Below are 15661 nucleotides of genomic sequence, written 5' to 3'. Positions count from 1 at the left end.
TGGCTATTGAAACAAGAGAATTTGCATGAATGCTTAAACCTGTGTGTATAGTTTGCCAACAAAAGAAAAAGCTTCGAGTCTAATTTGTGAGTTTAACTTTTCTATGGAGTTACAATTTTTATCAATACTTCGCTCGAAATGTTTTCTTATAACTTATTACTTAAGGAACCTTGCAATTTTTTTTCAACAATGTCCACCTGTTATTAGTTTTATGGTTTTGAGTGATCTATTTGCCTAACAAACTTAATAGTGCGTTTCAGAAAATGTTTGTTCTACTGGAATGCTCAAGTCATTGTTTGGGTTAAATAAACCGATTAAGTATGTTAAATATGAATTTATTGTTAAATTTAAAAAAAGTTTCCAAATTAATTTCTACATCCATTTGGAGATCTTTCCAAATTCAATGTGTGTCATTAGCTACAATCCAATTAAAATTTGTTTCTATATTGGTTCCTACATTAATATACAGGCTCGTTTGGTACGTCGGACTGTACTGATTAATTTCCGTCGGATAGTACTAATCTGTTCCGGAGAGTACTGACTATTTATCCATAATATTATAAGGCGTTTGGTGCTATTCCGGATAAATAGTCTGACTAAGTTATACTGTGTTTGGTGATGTTCCGGATAACATCAGATTAGACTATTTTAAAAATAAAATAAAAATCTTTGATAATTTTAATGGAAATTGAGACATGACAGAAGACTACAAAATACCATCCCGCTTGCATATACATAAATATATGTGGTTTAACTATTAGAATTGTATTATGAATATTGATATACATATGTCTGTACTGGACATCAAGGTTTCCATGTACAACAAGAAGAAGGAGAAAGTAGTAGCAGAACAGAAGCATTGCAATCAAAAGAGCCAAGGCCACAAGCTTGGGAATCATAAAAAGAAAAGGAAAAGAGAAAAATTATTAATCAAGAATGGTTCAAGAGGAAAACATCAGAAAGGGCCCATGGTCACCCAGAAAAAAAAAAAAGGTTCCTAGAATTCAGGTTCATACAATTTTAATTTTGTAATTTTGCTCTCCTAATCGTCAAGTATGTATGTATTCAACTAAACTACCAACACTAGCACAGTTGTTTGCTTTTGGACGAAAACTAGCACTACTCTGTTTAATACCAACAATCTAAATATTCCCACAACGTCGAATCAATATATCACATACAAAGAAAACATTAGATTAAAAAAAATGTCAAAAAAGAAAAATTAATAACCTAATTTCCACAAAAATTTAATAAAATTGAAATATATAAAGAATAGAGAAGAAGTAAGAAGAAGCATATTGGAGAGAGTGTGAAAAAGAGAGAGAGTGAGAGATGGATACCTGGAGAAGAGTGAAGAAAATAACATGTGGAGAAGATATATAGCAGAGAAGAATCCTAGGGAGAAGAAGATGAAAAGAGCGTCTGATTTTTTTTGTAAAACGCGTGTTCTATTTCCCTAGCCGTATAATTAAGCGTGTATTATCTAATCCGGGGTGTGTGGGTTGTATTAGTTAGTCAGGTAAGGAGAGTATTAAAAGCCCAACCCGTATAAAATAGTCGGGTAATTAAATAATACAAGTTGACACCAAACACCTGACATAGACTATTTACTCCTATCCAAAGTCTAATACGGTGTACCAAACGAGAAATGGCTTAGTTGGGGGTATCTTAGAAATCGAAAAAGTACAATAAATTCAATTTTGCGCTTGATTAGGCAACTTGCCAAGTTGGATCCTAGTCATCGGGTTTTATTTAGAAAAAAACAGGATTTTATTAAAACAAGATTTTATTAAAACAATAATAAAAAGATGGGTTGAAATTGAGGAAAAATGATTTTCAAGGAGTTAAGCTAAATTTTCTATTTAATAAAGTGCTTGTTTTGTTTTCTTTTGTCGAGTAGAGCATAATTTCCTATATGCTAGTTGGTTTTTTTATTTATTATTATTTTTTTATAAGATTTTTGCTAAGGTATATGTTGCTAGGTTAACTTATTAAACTAGTTTGACTTGTAAAGAAAAATAATTGTTGTATTAATAATTGGCACAAATTAATGTGCTAATCATCTAATTAAAAATACCCGCAAGTGTACAAATCTACTGGAGTATAGATTTGTAAATAGGGGATCGTTCCCACAAGAAATTGGAGGCTTATTCAAAGGTCTAGTTTGAGTACGTAAAGAACACTTATTTAATACAATACAAAGGTTAAATACAAATCAAATACTAGAAATGAGTAAAGAAAAGTGAAAGGAATGAAACAAAGCAAGAAACCAAAGATAAACACAATCAAGATTTTATATCACTCTTGTATCACCACTTTATCACTAATTTATCACCATTGTATCGCTTCTTTATCACTCGGATACTGTAGCACTTTTAGGTCAAAGAGGAATTTATGAACTTCCTCTATTTTCCAGTTTCGACCTCTGTCTCGTTTTTGACCTGTAACTTTCAAACCGTTAATCCAAAGTTTACGTTCTTCATGTGGTTGGATTCAGCACGGAAAAATGAAGAACTCAGCGCGAGCCAAATGTAAAAAACATATACAAAGTGAGCAGAATTCAGTGGAAAGAACACTCAAAACTTCAAATAACACACATACATACAAAACCAAGGAAGGACTGATTAATTCAGTGAAGAGGAATTCATCAACAACATCTAGAAATCCATAAACTCAAGCATCAAAACAATAGAATATTCATGTTTAGGGCTTCAACCTAAGCCCTAGCTATGAGGTTTAGTTCCTCATGTTCATAGTAAATACAACTTGAAATAAAACTAGAAAGAAGTTACAAATTTTGTGAAGATGAAGGCACAAGATCTTCAATCCATAAGTGTTTTAGAATGTTTCGAATGATTTCCTCCCCCTAGCTGCCCTCTCTTCCTTGCCAACTCACCAATTCATAAGATACTTAACCTTTCCCTAAAGCAAGGTAGGCTAATGTCCCCATTTCATCATTTCTTTGGCTTTTAATACTTTAAGAGGGATCCACTTATCTAGGTAAAATATTGTTACAAAGTGGTGTCGTAACAAGTAGAAAAAAGAGGGTGACATCCAATAGAGGTAAAGGTGGTCCAAACCACAATTCCAGAGTTATGATCAATGCTGGATCGGTTGGCTAGGCTATACTTGTTCAATGGAGCTCACATTTGGATATGTAGTAGTCAACATCCATTGGAACAAGTTTCATGAAAAGCTTCACCTCATTCGAGCACCGGAGCATGGTGATCCACGGTCAACAAGTTGACCTACGAAAATGAGCAAAATCAGAATTTATATTCAATAATTCACTTTTAACTCGCATTTATTCCAATCAAGGTACAATATATAAAAACACAAAAAGGAAGAAAAAACCTATAAAATGTCAAGAATTAACTCAAAACATTGGGTGAATGACAAGATAAATCATGTATAAAAATGAATATAAAATAACGGGTCCTCTATTGAGTTTCCTCTTCTTAATTAGTTTTAGAGAAAATAATTGGGCTTATTAGGCTTAATATAATATTAATATAGTATAGTGTTTTAAAAGTAACATACATATGTATATTTAGAGGTTTATAAAAATTGGGACCCTCTCAATTTGGAGGCCCTAGGCAAACGCGGTGCTCGCCTATGCTCAAGGCCTCCCCTGGTTGGTGTAATTGGCTTTGGTCTTCTATTTAATGAAACTCGATTTCGACGGAAAAAAAGCTATTGAATTGGTTGCTAGAAATGCTTTAAGTAAAACAAAAGGGAAAGATAGAGTGGTCTAATGCTTGTTCATTAGTCATCACATAGGGACGGACCCAGGATTTGAAAATAGGGTGGGCTAAATTTATCTTACATACAAACCTAGAAAACTTGATGGTACGAGTGAATTTCATTGAAGTATGAATTTTAAGGTCAATTAGCAATTACATGATAAACTTCTCCATGAAAGGAAAAGAATTGAAAGTATTTATTATCCATTACAAAAGAAGAAGAAAAAAAAACTGAACCATTTTAATCCATCCAAACCAACTTGGAAAATAAAAATGAGAAGAAGTAGCCAAAATTTATAAGAAAAAAAAATGAATTGACGTTTTATATACACTAAAAAAGGTAAAGGTCAACCAAGGTGGTTGGTGTGAGTGGTTCGGCACTCTCATTCCTTAAGAGAGGTCAGGGGTTCGATCCCTGCTCTCTTACGAAGTCACCACTTTGGCCAACACTTTACCCCTTACGGGCCGACCCGGTGTGAGTGGGGATTAGTCTGGGTTGTGGTTAAGGCTTAAAGGTGCCACCCATAGTTGGGGCCCATCCAGGACCACCTTATGGTTTAGACCCAAAAAAAAAAAAAAGGTAAAGGTTTTTTTTTGACAGAAAAAAGTAAAGGATGTTCTCTAGGAATGTGTGTTTTATGAAAAAGGCTGAGTAATAAATATTAATTAACTAAAGAAAAAAAAAGATTTTCTATGGGTGGGATCACTGGGATGGGTGTGTGGAGGTGTGCTTTGGTGGGCTGAGTATTAATATTGGACTATAAAATATCAAGTCGCCCGGACTATAGCCCATGTTAGCATGGATCCATCCCTAATCACATTGCCTTCTCACATGTTGGAGGATACAGTTAAATGGTTACATTTATTAGCTTGATTGAGTGTATTTATTAGAAAATGATTGAAATGAAAAAGACTTTGGATGGAGGCAATTGACGCATTCGGCTGGCATTTAAATAGTTGTAGTATATATCTTCTTTAGAAAATTAATTAGTTAGGAGCCCAAAAATATTAGAGTTTAGTATAGTAAAACCCGCTTAATTTTATTTTTCGATGTAAACCCATTGATTATGTTTTCATTTCAGCAAACGTGATGAGTAAAACAATATTTATGGTTCCCCCTTTTTCAAATTTTTTTTTGTTTTTTTAACCCTTAATAGCTTTTTATATTGCCAACCCCTTAACTATTACCTGATTCGTTTTTAATTGCAATCGTCACTGAAATTGTATCTGAATTTTATTTTGGTCCTCCAATTTAGATTTTGAATTCTATGATCTTATACTTTCATTTGTGTGTCATTTTCGTCTTTACTGTCAATTGTATTAATTTTTGTTTCAATTTTAGAGAATTAATATTAAAAGCATAATATATAGTTGAAAAAAAAGGATTAAATAAAGAAAAGATACATTGAAAAACAAAGTTTATGTTCCCTTCATCATCCACCACCCAAAACCACACCCACCATTCATCTAACTGGACATATATTTCCAGAGTCCATAACACAACGAAAACATCTCTGCAAATGATTTAATCTCTATACTATTTTCTCCCTACCCATCTTCAACTGCAAAAAACTTCATCGTATCAAACTTACTCCTAAAACTTCTCATTGCCCTCACCAATTGAGGCTATGTCTCTTTTGCCAAAGATAGTGTAATTGAGAGAATAGAGATGAAAATGGAGAAGAAGATTTGCAGAGAATGCTAATCTAAAATTGTATTACTCACATGGAGAGTTATATGCAATTGTACATGGTTAATTATTAGTTACATCTAATACCACAAATCCTGGAAAGGTATCCCTAAAACATGGATATGTAAACATGGAAAAGTATGAGAGATGATAGACAAGCTTTCCTTGGTTTAGGGTCTTGTCTATGTCTTGTCTTTGTCTTAATTAACACTCCCCCTCAAGTTGGTGCAAAGATATCACGCATGCCCAACTTGTCAACTGAGTCATGAAAGACTTTACTTGATACGGCCTTCGTCAGAATGTAGGCAAGTTGGTTTTCCGAGTTTACAAACGGAAACTTAATTATACCACTTTCTAGTTTCTCTTTGATGAAGTGTCGGTCGACTTCCACATGTTTGGTACGGTCGTGTTGTACTGGGTTATGTGCTATCTCGATGGCAGCTTTATTGTCACAATATAGGTTTGTGGCATTCACTTGTTTAATGCCAAGATTCTTTAGCAATCTTCGCAACCAAAGCAATTCACATACTCCTTGAGCTATTCCTCTAAACTCAGCTTCAGCACTGGATCTTGCTACAACTCTTTGTTTCTTACTCCTCCAAGTAACTAAATTGCCACCCACAAATGTAAAATATCCAGAAGTTGAGCGTCTATCCGTGATACACCCTGCCCAATCAGCATCAGTGTATCCTTCAAGATCCATAGGTGTATGTTTGGAGAACATCAATCCTTTTCCAAGGGCAGTCTTCAAGTATCGCATTATCCGTATTACTCCATTCATGTGTGCTTCACTCGGTTGATGCATGAATTGGCTTACCACACTCACAGCATAAGCTATGTCAGGGCGTGTGTGGGATAGATAAATCAATCGCCCAACTAACCTTTGATACCTTTCTTTATCAGTAGGAGCTTGATCTGGATACATTCCCAATTTGTGATTCTGTTCAATAGGTGTGTCAGCTGGCTTGCAATCCAGCATTCCTGTTTCTGTCAACAAATCTAACACATACTTTCTTTGGGATAAAAATATGCCATGTTTAGATCTAGCAACTTCAATGCCAATAAAATATTGTAACTCACCCAGTTCCTTCATCTCAAATTCACTTCCAAGGAGCTTCTGTAGATTCTGCATTTCTTCATTGTCATTACCGGTAACCACCATATCATCTACATAGATGATCAGGGCCGTAAGCTTTCCACCACGACGCTTTAAGAACAATGTGTGATCTGAGCTACTCGGAGTGTACCCAAATCGTTTCATGGAATCAGTAAATCTCCCAAACCAGGCTCGGGGTGATTGCTTTAGCCCATACAGAGATTTTCTCAGCTTGCATACAGTATTAGGACCAGATGTCATAGGAATCCCTGGTGGTGGATCCATATATATTTCTTCTTGTAAGTCCCCATGAAGAAAAGCATTTTTTACATCATATTGCAGTAGTGGCCAGTCAAGATTTGCAGCCAAGGATATGAGAACACGTACAATGTTGATTTTGGCAACTGGTGCAAATGTCTCCTGGTAGTCAATTCCATATGTTTGTGTATATCCCTTGGCCACTAATCGAGCTTTGTATCGGTCTATGGATCCATCAGCTTTGTATTTAACAGTGTATATCCATCGACATCCAACTGGTTTCTTCCCATGTGGTAAAGGAACCATTTCCCATGTAGAATTCTTTTTCAAAGCTTCCATTTCAATTGCCATTGCTTCAGTCCATCTAGAATCTGTCACTGCATCCTGCCATTTACTTGGAACACATACAGTAGATAATTGATTGACAAATGATGCATATGACTTTGACAATCTATGAGTGGACACATGGTTATTTATGGGGTATTTAGATTTAGCATTAAGGTCAGGGCAATATTGAGGTTTAGGTTTTCCCCTAGTGGATCTAGGTGGAAGTGTATATGGTGCAACATTAGGTGGTTCAGTGGTTACCTCAAGTACTTCTTCATCACTAGACGAATGATGCGATGGCAGGGCAGGAGGGGTTGTATTTTGTAGTTGATCATCAGGGGCATCTGGATCACCTTCTGGTTCCATAGTCTCAAGGTCTTCACTGAGGTCAGGACTGGACATATCATAATTTTCTTCAGAATTTTCAACTCTGTGAAAAAGCGACCGGTCGCTTGGTTCTTCACGACCGGTCGTCTGGGGAATTTGAGTTGCATTCGTCTCTGTGTAAAAACGACCGGTCGTAAATGTGTCTCGACCGGTCGCATGGGGAACTTCGCGACCGGTCGCCTGGGGCACTTCATGAGAATCTTCAACTCTGTGTAAAAACGACTGGTCGCAAGTAGGGTGGCGACCGGTCGCCTGGGGTACTTCTCCGTTTTCTTCAGCATTTTTTTCGATATTCTCTTCAAATGACAAGTCCTTCTCTTCACTCCCCCTCTCCCCCTGAAGAGAAGGGGTCTTGGAAACCATAAAGTAGGCCAGATCTTCATGAAAAATAGTATCCATAGTGACAAAGATTTTTTGAGTAGGAGGATGGTAACACTTGTATCCTTTTTGATTCAAGCCGTATCCAATAAACACACATCGGAGGGCACACGGATCCAGCTTACTCCGTAGATGAGAAGGAACATGAGCATAAACAACGCAACCGAACACACGAGGAGGCAACTTGAGATTGGTAGGAAGAGAGATGTGATGAGCCAAGGTATCTAGTGGACTTTGGAAATTCAGAACACTACTAGGCACCCGATTAATCACATAGACTGCAGAGAGAAGAGCATGACCCCATAAGTGATGAGGAACAGATTTATCAAGCATATAGGCACGGGTAACTTCAAGTAATTGGCGATTCTTTCGTTCGGCGACATTATTTTGTTGTGGAGTGAAGGGTGTGGAGGTTTGATGGATGATACCTTGGTCCTTGAAGAATTGAGCCAAGGCACCATTCACATACTCCCCACCATTGTCAGACCGAAACACTTTGATGGATGCTTGGAACTGAGTGGTGATCATAGCATGAAATTCGCGGATTGTGGTGGTAACATCACTTTTATGGGTGAGCAAATATACCCATGTCATGCGGGTACAGTCATCTATAAATGTAACAAACCACCTCTTGCCAGTAGAAGAGACTTTAGCAGGGCCCCAAACATCGGAGTGAATCAACTCAAAAGGAAATTATGTTTTACTATCACTTGAGGGAAATACAGTGCGATGGCTCTTGGCCAACACGCATGTTTCACACTTAAACTGAGAATCAACTAAGCCTTGGAATAAAGATGGAAACAACCGTCGAAGGTAGCCAAACGATGGATGTCCTAAGCGACGATGCCATAGCCAAATCTGTTGTTGAGCACGTGAGTTTTGAACATGGACAGCTCGTGGTGGTGATGAGACCGTCAAGGTATACAACCCCCCTCTCCGTTTACCATGCCCAATCGTCTCGTGAGTCGTAAGGTCCTGAAACTTACAATGAGAAGGATAGAATGTGGCATAACAATTATGTGAGTCAAGGAATTTCCCAACAGACAACAAATTGCATTTAATAGAGGGGACAAGTAGTGTATGAGGTAAGGACAATTTAGGGAAAAGTGATATAGTCCCTTCTCCAGCAACATTAGAAGGAGCCCCATTGGCACTAGTGATGTAAGGATAATGAGATTTAGGAGATAAGGTGGAAAAAATAGTGGAGTCAAAAGTCATATGATCAGTGGCACCAGTATCAATTATCCATGTAGTAGAGCGTGTACCTGAGTCGAGGTTGGAGTTGGAGAGTAAGGTAGGAGATGGAGACTCACCGGTAGTCATGACATAAGCAGTCTTGGGTGCCATGTTGTGGGTCTTGTGTGAAAGTATGGATACGTAAATGCAGCGGAAGATTTCAAGAACACAACAGGGGTACAACAGAACCAAGTAATCAAAGGAACACAAGTTTGAATTATGCAGGGACAAGGTTAAGTAGAGACAAGGTTTAAGCAAACAAGCTTAGAACTTCAGCAAACAAGAGCACAAATTAGGATTGTGATCACAACCAATTTTAAGGTAAGGCAAAGTATGAGATAGGAATGATATAACAGCAAATTATGGGCAAGGATAGGTAGAGATTAGGCAAGAACAAGGTTATGCAGAGGCAACCAAAATCGATTGCTCTGATACCATGCCAAAGATAGTGTAATTGAGAGAATAGAGATGAAAATGGAGAAGAAGATTTGCAGAGAATGCTAATCTAAAATTGTATTACTCACATGGAGAGTTATATGCAATTGTACATGGTTAATTATTAGTTACATCTAATACCACAAATCCTGGAAAGATATCCCTAAAACATGGATATGTAAACATGGAAAAGTATGAGAGATGGTAGACAAGCTTTCCTTGGTTTAGGGTCTTGTCTATGTCTTGTCTTTGTCTTAATTAACATCTTTTGGTCAATTATAAAATCCCAACTCTTTTTGAAGTAATTATCATCAAATTGCACATAATAAATATTCTAATTTCATTTCTCAGATTGCTGGAATCAATGGCAATGAGGCGAATCAGGCTGGCCGCTCCATCCGTATTCAAGTCATTATTATAAAACTTCGAAGTATTTTCCATCAGTACTTCATATTTAGCATGGTCTGTAATTTACTTCATATGTATATATGGTTACTGTATAGAGCACAGTAACTCTGTCTGACTAATTTAACATTTATAGCACAGTAGGGGACTCACCCATAATTGGGACGATGCTAAAGTAAGTATTTTCTAATGACAAAGCTACCCAGCAACTCTCAGAATAAACCATTGCTCCGGTTTTTCCATGAGAACAAGTTGGAAGTTCCAACATCAAATGATCAAGACACTTCCTGCAATGACATCTCGAAAGGTCCCCAGTGCATTGAGCCACAAGATGAAGATCCTTTTTCTTTTTTCCCCACCACATAATTTTATGTACCTTCCCATGAGGAACCCGAACCGTCTCGAGAGCGTAGTGTGTTTCAGGTGTGGAAGCGTTGACGATAAGGACATTCAATAGATATTTTGTCAATTTATTAAAGGACTTCGGATTTGTCACATTTTGCGGAGCCACATCACATCGAACTTTGTTGTCAATTTGGCCTGAGAAATCATTGTTCGAGTATCTGATCACTTGGCATGCTCCAAACCATATGACTGCAGCTTTGTTATAAGGGCATAGTCCCCGAATCTGAGCAATTGCCTTTCGAACATAATCTCCCCAATCTCCAACAGAGGTATTACCAAAACAAAGAACGCTACCATATACTTTGTATTGGCCGTTGTCATCAACCATTGAGAGATTCCTAAAACCAACAGGTGTGTATTGGGAAATAAAACTTGTAAGTTTGTCCAAATTTTCCTCATAAGAATCATTTGAAGTGAAAGTATCCGAGCCTAAACATTCATGGATGCCATCACTAGTCTTAGAAAAATCAGTTTTGGAGCAGAACAAATGTCATATGATGAATTCTGAGAGACGCATTTTTGACTTGTATGTCATATGATGTGGGGGATGGTTTAAATCAACAACACAACTTATAATATGTATATATATACACACAGAGTTGAAGGATGCCTCAAATAACACTACTATGAGTCCACTTTGTATTGAATTTCGAAGATATAAATGGTCTAGTTTTTAAGTATTCAATGTTTGATACCACTCAAATAATGGTTGTTATTTTAGTGTTTTCTTGAAACACGGTATTCGTCTATTTTGTTCATAGATGCCTTAATTGTATAATTTGTCTAATTTTTTGTAAGGAAGATTTATAAATGGAGACTTGAAAACAGATTGGATATTGGTGAAATAAAATTTCTAGTCTATCCCACAATCTAAAATTTCTAGCCAGCGGCCCACTACTAACAACATCGATATTATCCCCAACTTAACAAACTACAAAGCTCAATAGGTGTGGAGTTTTATCACAAAATAAAGACTCAGTGTTATTAGTAGTAGAACCATTTATTATATTTTGTATTTTATTTAGTCAAGTTTCCGATGTGGGACTCAAATTCTTCAACACGCCTCCTCACATGGGACCACCATATAGTATACCACACGTGGAACCAAGTCCACAGTGGAGTCAAACATTCAAGCCCAACACGTGAGTATCACGTATTGGATAAGGGTGTAAGGGGTAAGGGTAAATGCCTAATAATTCAGGGACAATCAATTAACCCGCTTTGATACCAAGTCAAACAATATGAGTAGAATATTTTCAGATTGTATTAGCATTTACAATCATACACTTTAGAGTAAGAAAATAGGTTTTTATTTTTATTTTTTACAATGTTAAGTTACAAATGAAATAAGGTAATTTCCACTTTACTACTATAAAGTTTACAGACTTTTAGAATTTGATACATCAATTTTTTTTTTTTTGGTCTCAATCGCATACAAAAAGTTGATTTTCTTACCACTTTCATACGTACCGGAAGGCTTTCCGTTAACAAGTTTAGAAGTCTGATTTTGGGAACTTGGAATTTGAATTTTCTTCAATATTAGTCCAAGACTGTCCAAGACCCCAATCCCCAAAGCACTCTCACTCTTCTCAGATTAGAGCCTCACTCTCCTTCACTCCAAATCTCGATTTCTCCACATGGGTTTCCGAGAATCTATACAAGATCGTCACATTCTCTGTATTTGTGGGTTTTGACTCTTTCTACAATTGAAGCTCACAATTGCGAAATTGCGATTGGGTAGACCTGGCATTTGTGTCGTGTTATCAATGTTCGTGTCAACTCGCTTTTCTTAACGGGTTGACACGACACGACACGATAAGAAAACGGGTTGGAAATGCCCAACACGAACACGACTCGTTACAATTTGTGAATCACACGACACGACACGATTTACACGATAAGAATTATAAAAAATAAAAAATAAAAAATAAAAACAGAAATATTAAAGAATTAAAAATCAACCAGTTCAAAAAAAAAAAAAAAAATTTCAAACAATCACTGGATCTGGAAGAGGATGAGAGTGAGCGAGAGAGAGAGAGAGATGGAATAGGGGTATTTGCGGTACCACTCTCTTAATGAGTTTGAACCTTTCCTTGAGAGCTTGGGTTTGAAACCTCCAGAGTATGTTCCTCTTCTTCCTCATAAATTGATGCTCTTGATTGATGACGATGTGCTGCTGCATAATTATGGTGGAGGAAAAGACAGAAGAGAAGAAGAAAGTGAAGAAGAAAGAGAAAAGTTGCTGCATAATTATGGTGGAGGAAAAGACGAAAGAGAAGAAGAAAGTGAAGAAGAAAGAGAAAAGCAAAGAAAATCGGAGGAATGGGAGAGGAAAAGACGAAAGAGAAGAAAGAGAAGGAAAAAGAGAGATAAATTTACAAAAATACCCCACCCTAAACCCTAAATACCCCCACTTAACAGGTTGATTCATGTTTTCGCGAATTTACACGGAAACAACCCGTTAGCTTATCGTGTGGCTAATGGGTTGACACGATAGAAACACGACACGATAACACGGACTCGAATACTGAATTTTTTTTGCGAATTCGTGTCGTGTATGATATTGCCAGGTCTACAATTGGGTTGGAGTGTATTTATTTAATAATGTTTTCTTATTTATTTATTTATTTAAATAATATATGTAGACCACGTTGAAAATAATTTGATGTATTGAACTTTAAAAGTCGGTAAATTTTACTGTAATAAATATAACATAATAATAATTTTTTATTCAACAGTAACTAGAATAGAAAGCAGTGACAGTTCAAATATAGTTGGGTATACTGCCGAATTGCCCCCTGAACTTGTACCTAATTATCAATTTACCCCCCGACCTTTTTTTTTTAGCAAATTAAAGGCTCGAATTAAATTTTATTCTCAATTCCCCCCTTACCGTCTAAATCAACAACATGTCATCCAATAATCCGTCAAATATGAGGGCAAATTGGTCATTTCATATGTTAAAAATAATTAAATACTTCTAAATAAAATAAAATGACATAAAAATGAAAAAAAATATTTTATAAACAAAAGAGTGGGACCCACCCACCCTACCCCCTTCTCCTCCGCCTCTCCCCTTCTGCCCTCTCTCTTTCTCTGCTACCCAAGACCCATTCGTGCCTTCCCCAGCCATATCCACCTTTGCTAGCACTTTGCACCCACCAACGGTGCTACGGTTCTGTGGTGGTCGTCGAGGAGTGAGGAGTGTGGTGGCGGCTGGCTAGAGTTGTCGAAATAGAAATTCATGGATGCAACAAAACCCATCACTGACTTCTGCAACCCTAAAAAAGCCACGGCCCTACACCGCCAAACTCACCGCCTCTCCACCTGTCACCGCCACCCTACCAAACCCATCACCGGCTTCTGCGCCCCCTGCCTCAGTGAACGCCTCGCCGGCCTCGACCCGACCAGGCGCAAGTCCTGCGACGTTCGAGCTCGGAACACTCAGTTGGAGCTCTTCAACATCGACGACGACCGCAAAGGCCTGCCCAGAAAGTTTGAGGTCAAACTGAGAGGAGAAGAGCAGAGAGACGATAGTGGAGATGAAGCTAGGGTTTTGGATTCGGATGCGGAGTTCAAGACGATGAAGGAGCTGATAGATCTTGAGTGGGAGAGGAAGAAGGGTGCGGGTCGGGATTTGAAGGAAATCGCAGGGACATTTTGTGGTTTTCAGAAACCAATTAGTTTTGTTTTTTTATTTGTTTTAATTTGGAATAATTCGGTGGTTGTGAATTTGGGGTTAGGATATTGATTTGAAAAGTTAGGGTTGTGTGGATGATTTCTATGGGGACTAGGGTGTTTGTGCCTGATAAATCTCGGCCACAAGCTGGCCGAAGGAGCCCTTTCTCTCGGCCCTGGCACTTGTTTGCAGAGACTGAAACGCAGCGTTTCGCCAGGGTACTTCGCCTTCTTAAAAATAAAAGAAGGAAATGCTAAGGCATGATCATCTCGGCCTCAAGCATAGGCCGAGGCCGAGGCCGAACAAATTTGCGGCCAAGGCATTAAAGGCAAATCATCACGTGACAGCAGGGTCCCAGGCTTCATTTAATGAAGTAGTGCCTGTTTAATGCAGCAAAACCCATTGGCCACAAAGTAGCATTTAATGCATGAGGGAAGGTGGGAAGTGACTGAAGTCAGGATTTGGTGATGAAGATCAGATTGATTAGACGTGGACATTCTCACAAGAATTCTGACAGCTTGAGATGTTGGTTCACCAGCTATCCAGGCCATAAATGCGTCTCCACGGCCAGAGGTTCAAAACCCACGATTGAGCGCGACGGCCGAGATTCACCAGGATTTCTGGGGTCTCATCACCATACTTCACGATCCCAAATGTCGATTGGACTACCCACTTGCGCTAATCAGACTCCACTATGCGCAAATTCAGCCTCGATTACTCATCCAGGGACTCTTCCTATAAATACAAGACTCGAGCTACATTCAAAGGGTTCAAACACCAAAACAAGCCTCCCACGGAGCAACTTATTTTCTTCTGTAATGCACTTTCAATATCTTTACTTGCTTTCCTAGGAGTAGTGTTAGATTGTAAGCAGAATCCATTCATCAAATATATCATACGACCCTTGATTTTCAAGGCACCGGAGCACCATCCTTGTTTGTTCGTTCATTCACCCCATATATCATACGACCGTCGCTCCCTGAGCAGCGCGCCGGAGCACCGCCCAAAATCCACCACCAACACCATCACTCGACGGCCTTGTAGTTCAGGCCGTGAACCTAACAGCCGAGACCAGTTCCTCTCTCGACTACAATCGTTTGACCAGGAAGACAGATCAAACAGGCGCAACATTCATCCATCCAATACTCATCGAAACATCAACGCACGGTAAACCGTGCTGGCACGCCCGCGCACAACCGCACCGCATCCAAAAGCAGGAAACCCCGTGTTAACGCACATCCCCTCGGCCCGGAACTCCAGGCCGTGAGATTTGCGCGGCAGACACTTTTGGCACGCCCAGTGGGACTTCTGTCAAAAACTTATGGTGGAAACTAAGGCACAGGCAAAGCTCAAAAACAAAGCAGTCGAAATGACTTCTGAGACTCCTGAGTCCACCTCACCGATCACAAGTATCGAGGCCGAGCATACGGTCGGGATCTCGGCCGGCGCTCCAGTAACGACGGATCGCACGGCCGAATCCATGCAGGAACAGGCTGTGGTGGAGGAACAGATGTCCAAGCAGGCTTACAGGATAGAAACATCCTTCATGGCCGCGATGGACAGGTTCTCCTCAGAACTGCGAACGCTCTTTCAAGAGAGGATGCCGGTGGCCTCACCTACCA

At 38.6% G+C, this 15661-nt stretch overlaps 1 protein-coding gene across 1 annotated transcript; it reads right to left on the bottom strand.

The window, feature by feature from the left end:
- Positions 1–10085: 10085 nt before the first annotated feature.
- Positions 10086–10688, bottom strand: LOC148297198 (antimicrobial ginkbilobin-2-like protein). The gene has a single exon (XM_088253778.1). It carries the CDS (start codon positions 10686–10688, stop codon positions 10086–10088), a length of 603 nt encoding a protein of 200 aa, XP_088109904.1.
- Positions 10689–15661: the final 4973 nt, after the last annotated feature.

The sequence above is a fragment of the Prunus avium genome, chromosome 1 (assembly GCF_965620075.1).
Source record: "Prunus avium chromosome 1, drPruAviu1.hap1.1, whole genome shotgun sequence".
Lineage (NCBI taxonomy): Eukaryota > Viridiplantae > Streptophyta > Magnoliopsida > Rosales > Rosaceae > Prunus > Prunus avium.
This window is presented reverse-complemented; position numbering and strand designations above follow the sequence as displayed.

Bases quoted from the DNA above. Each gene is read 5' to 3' on its own strand.
- LOC148297198 (XM_088253778.1), bottom strand. From the start codon at position 10,688: ATGGTTGATGACAACGGCCAATACAAAGTATATGGTAGCGTTCTTTGT.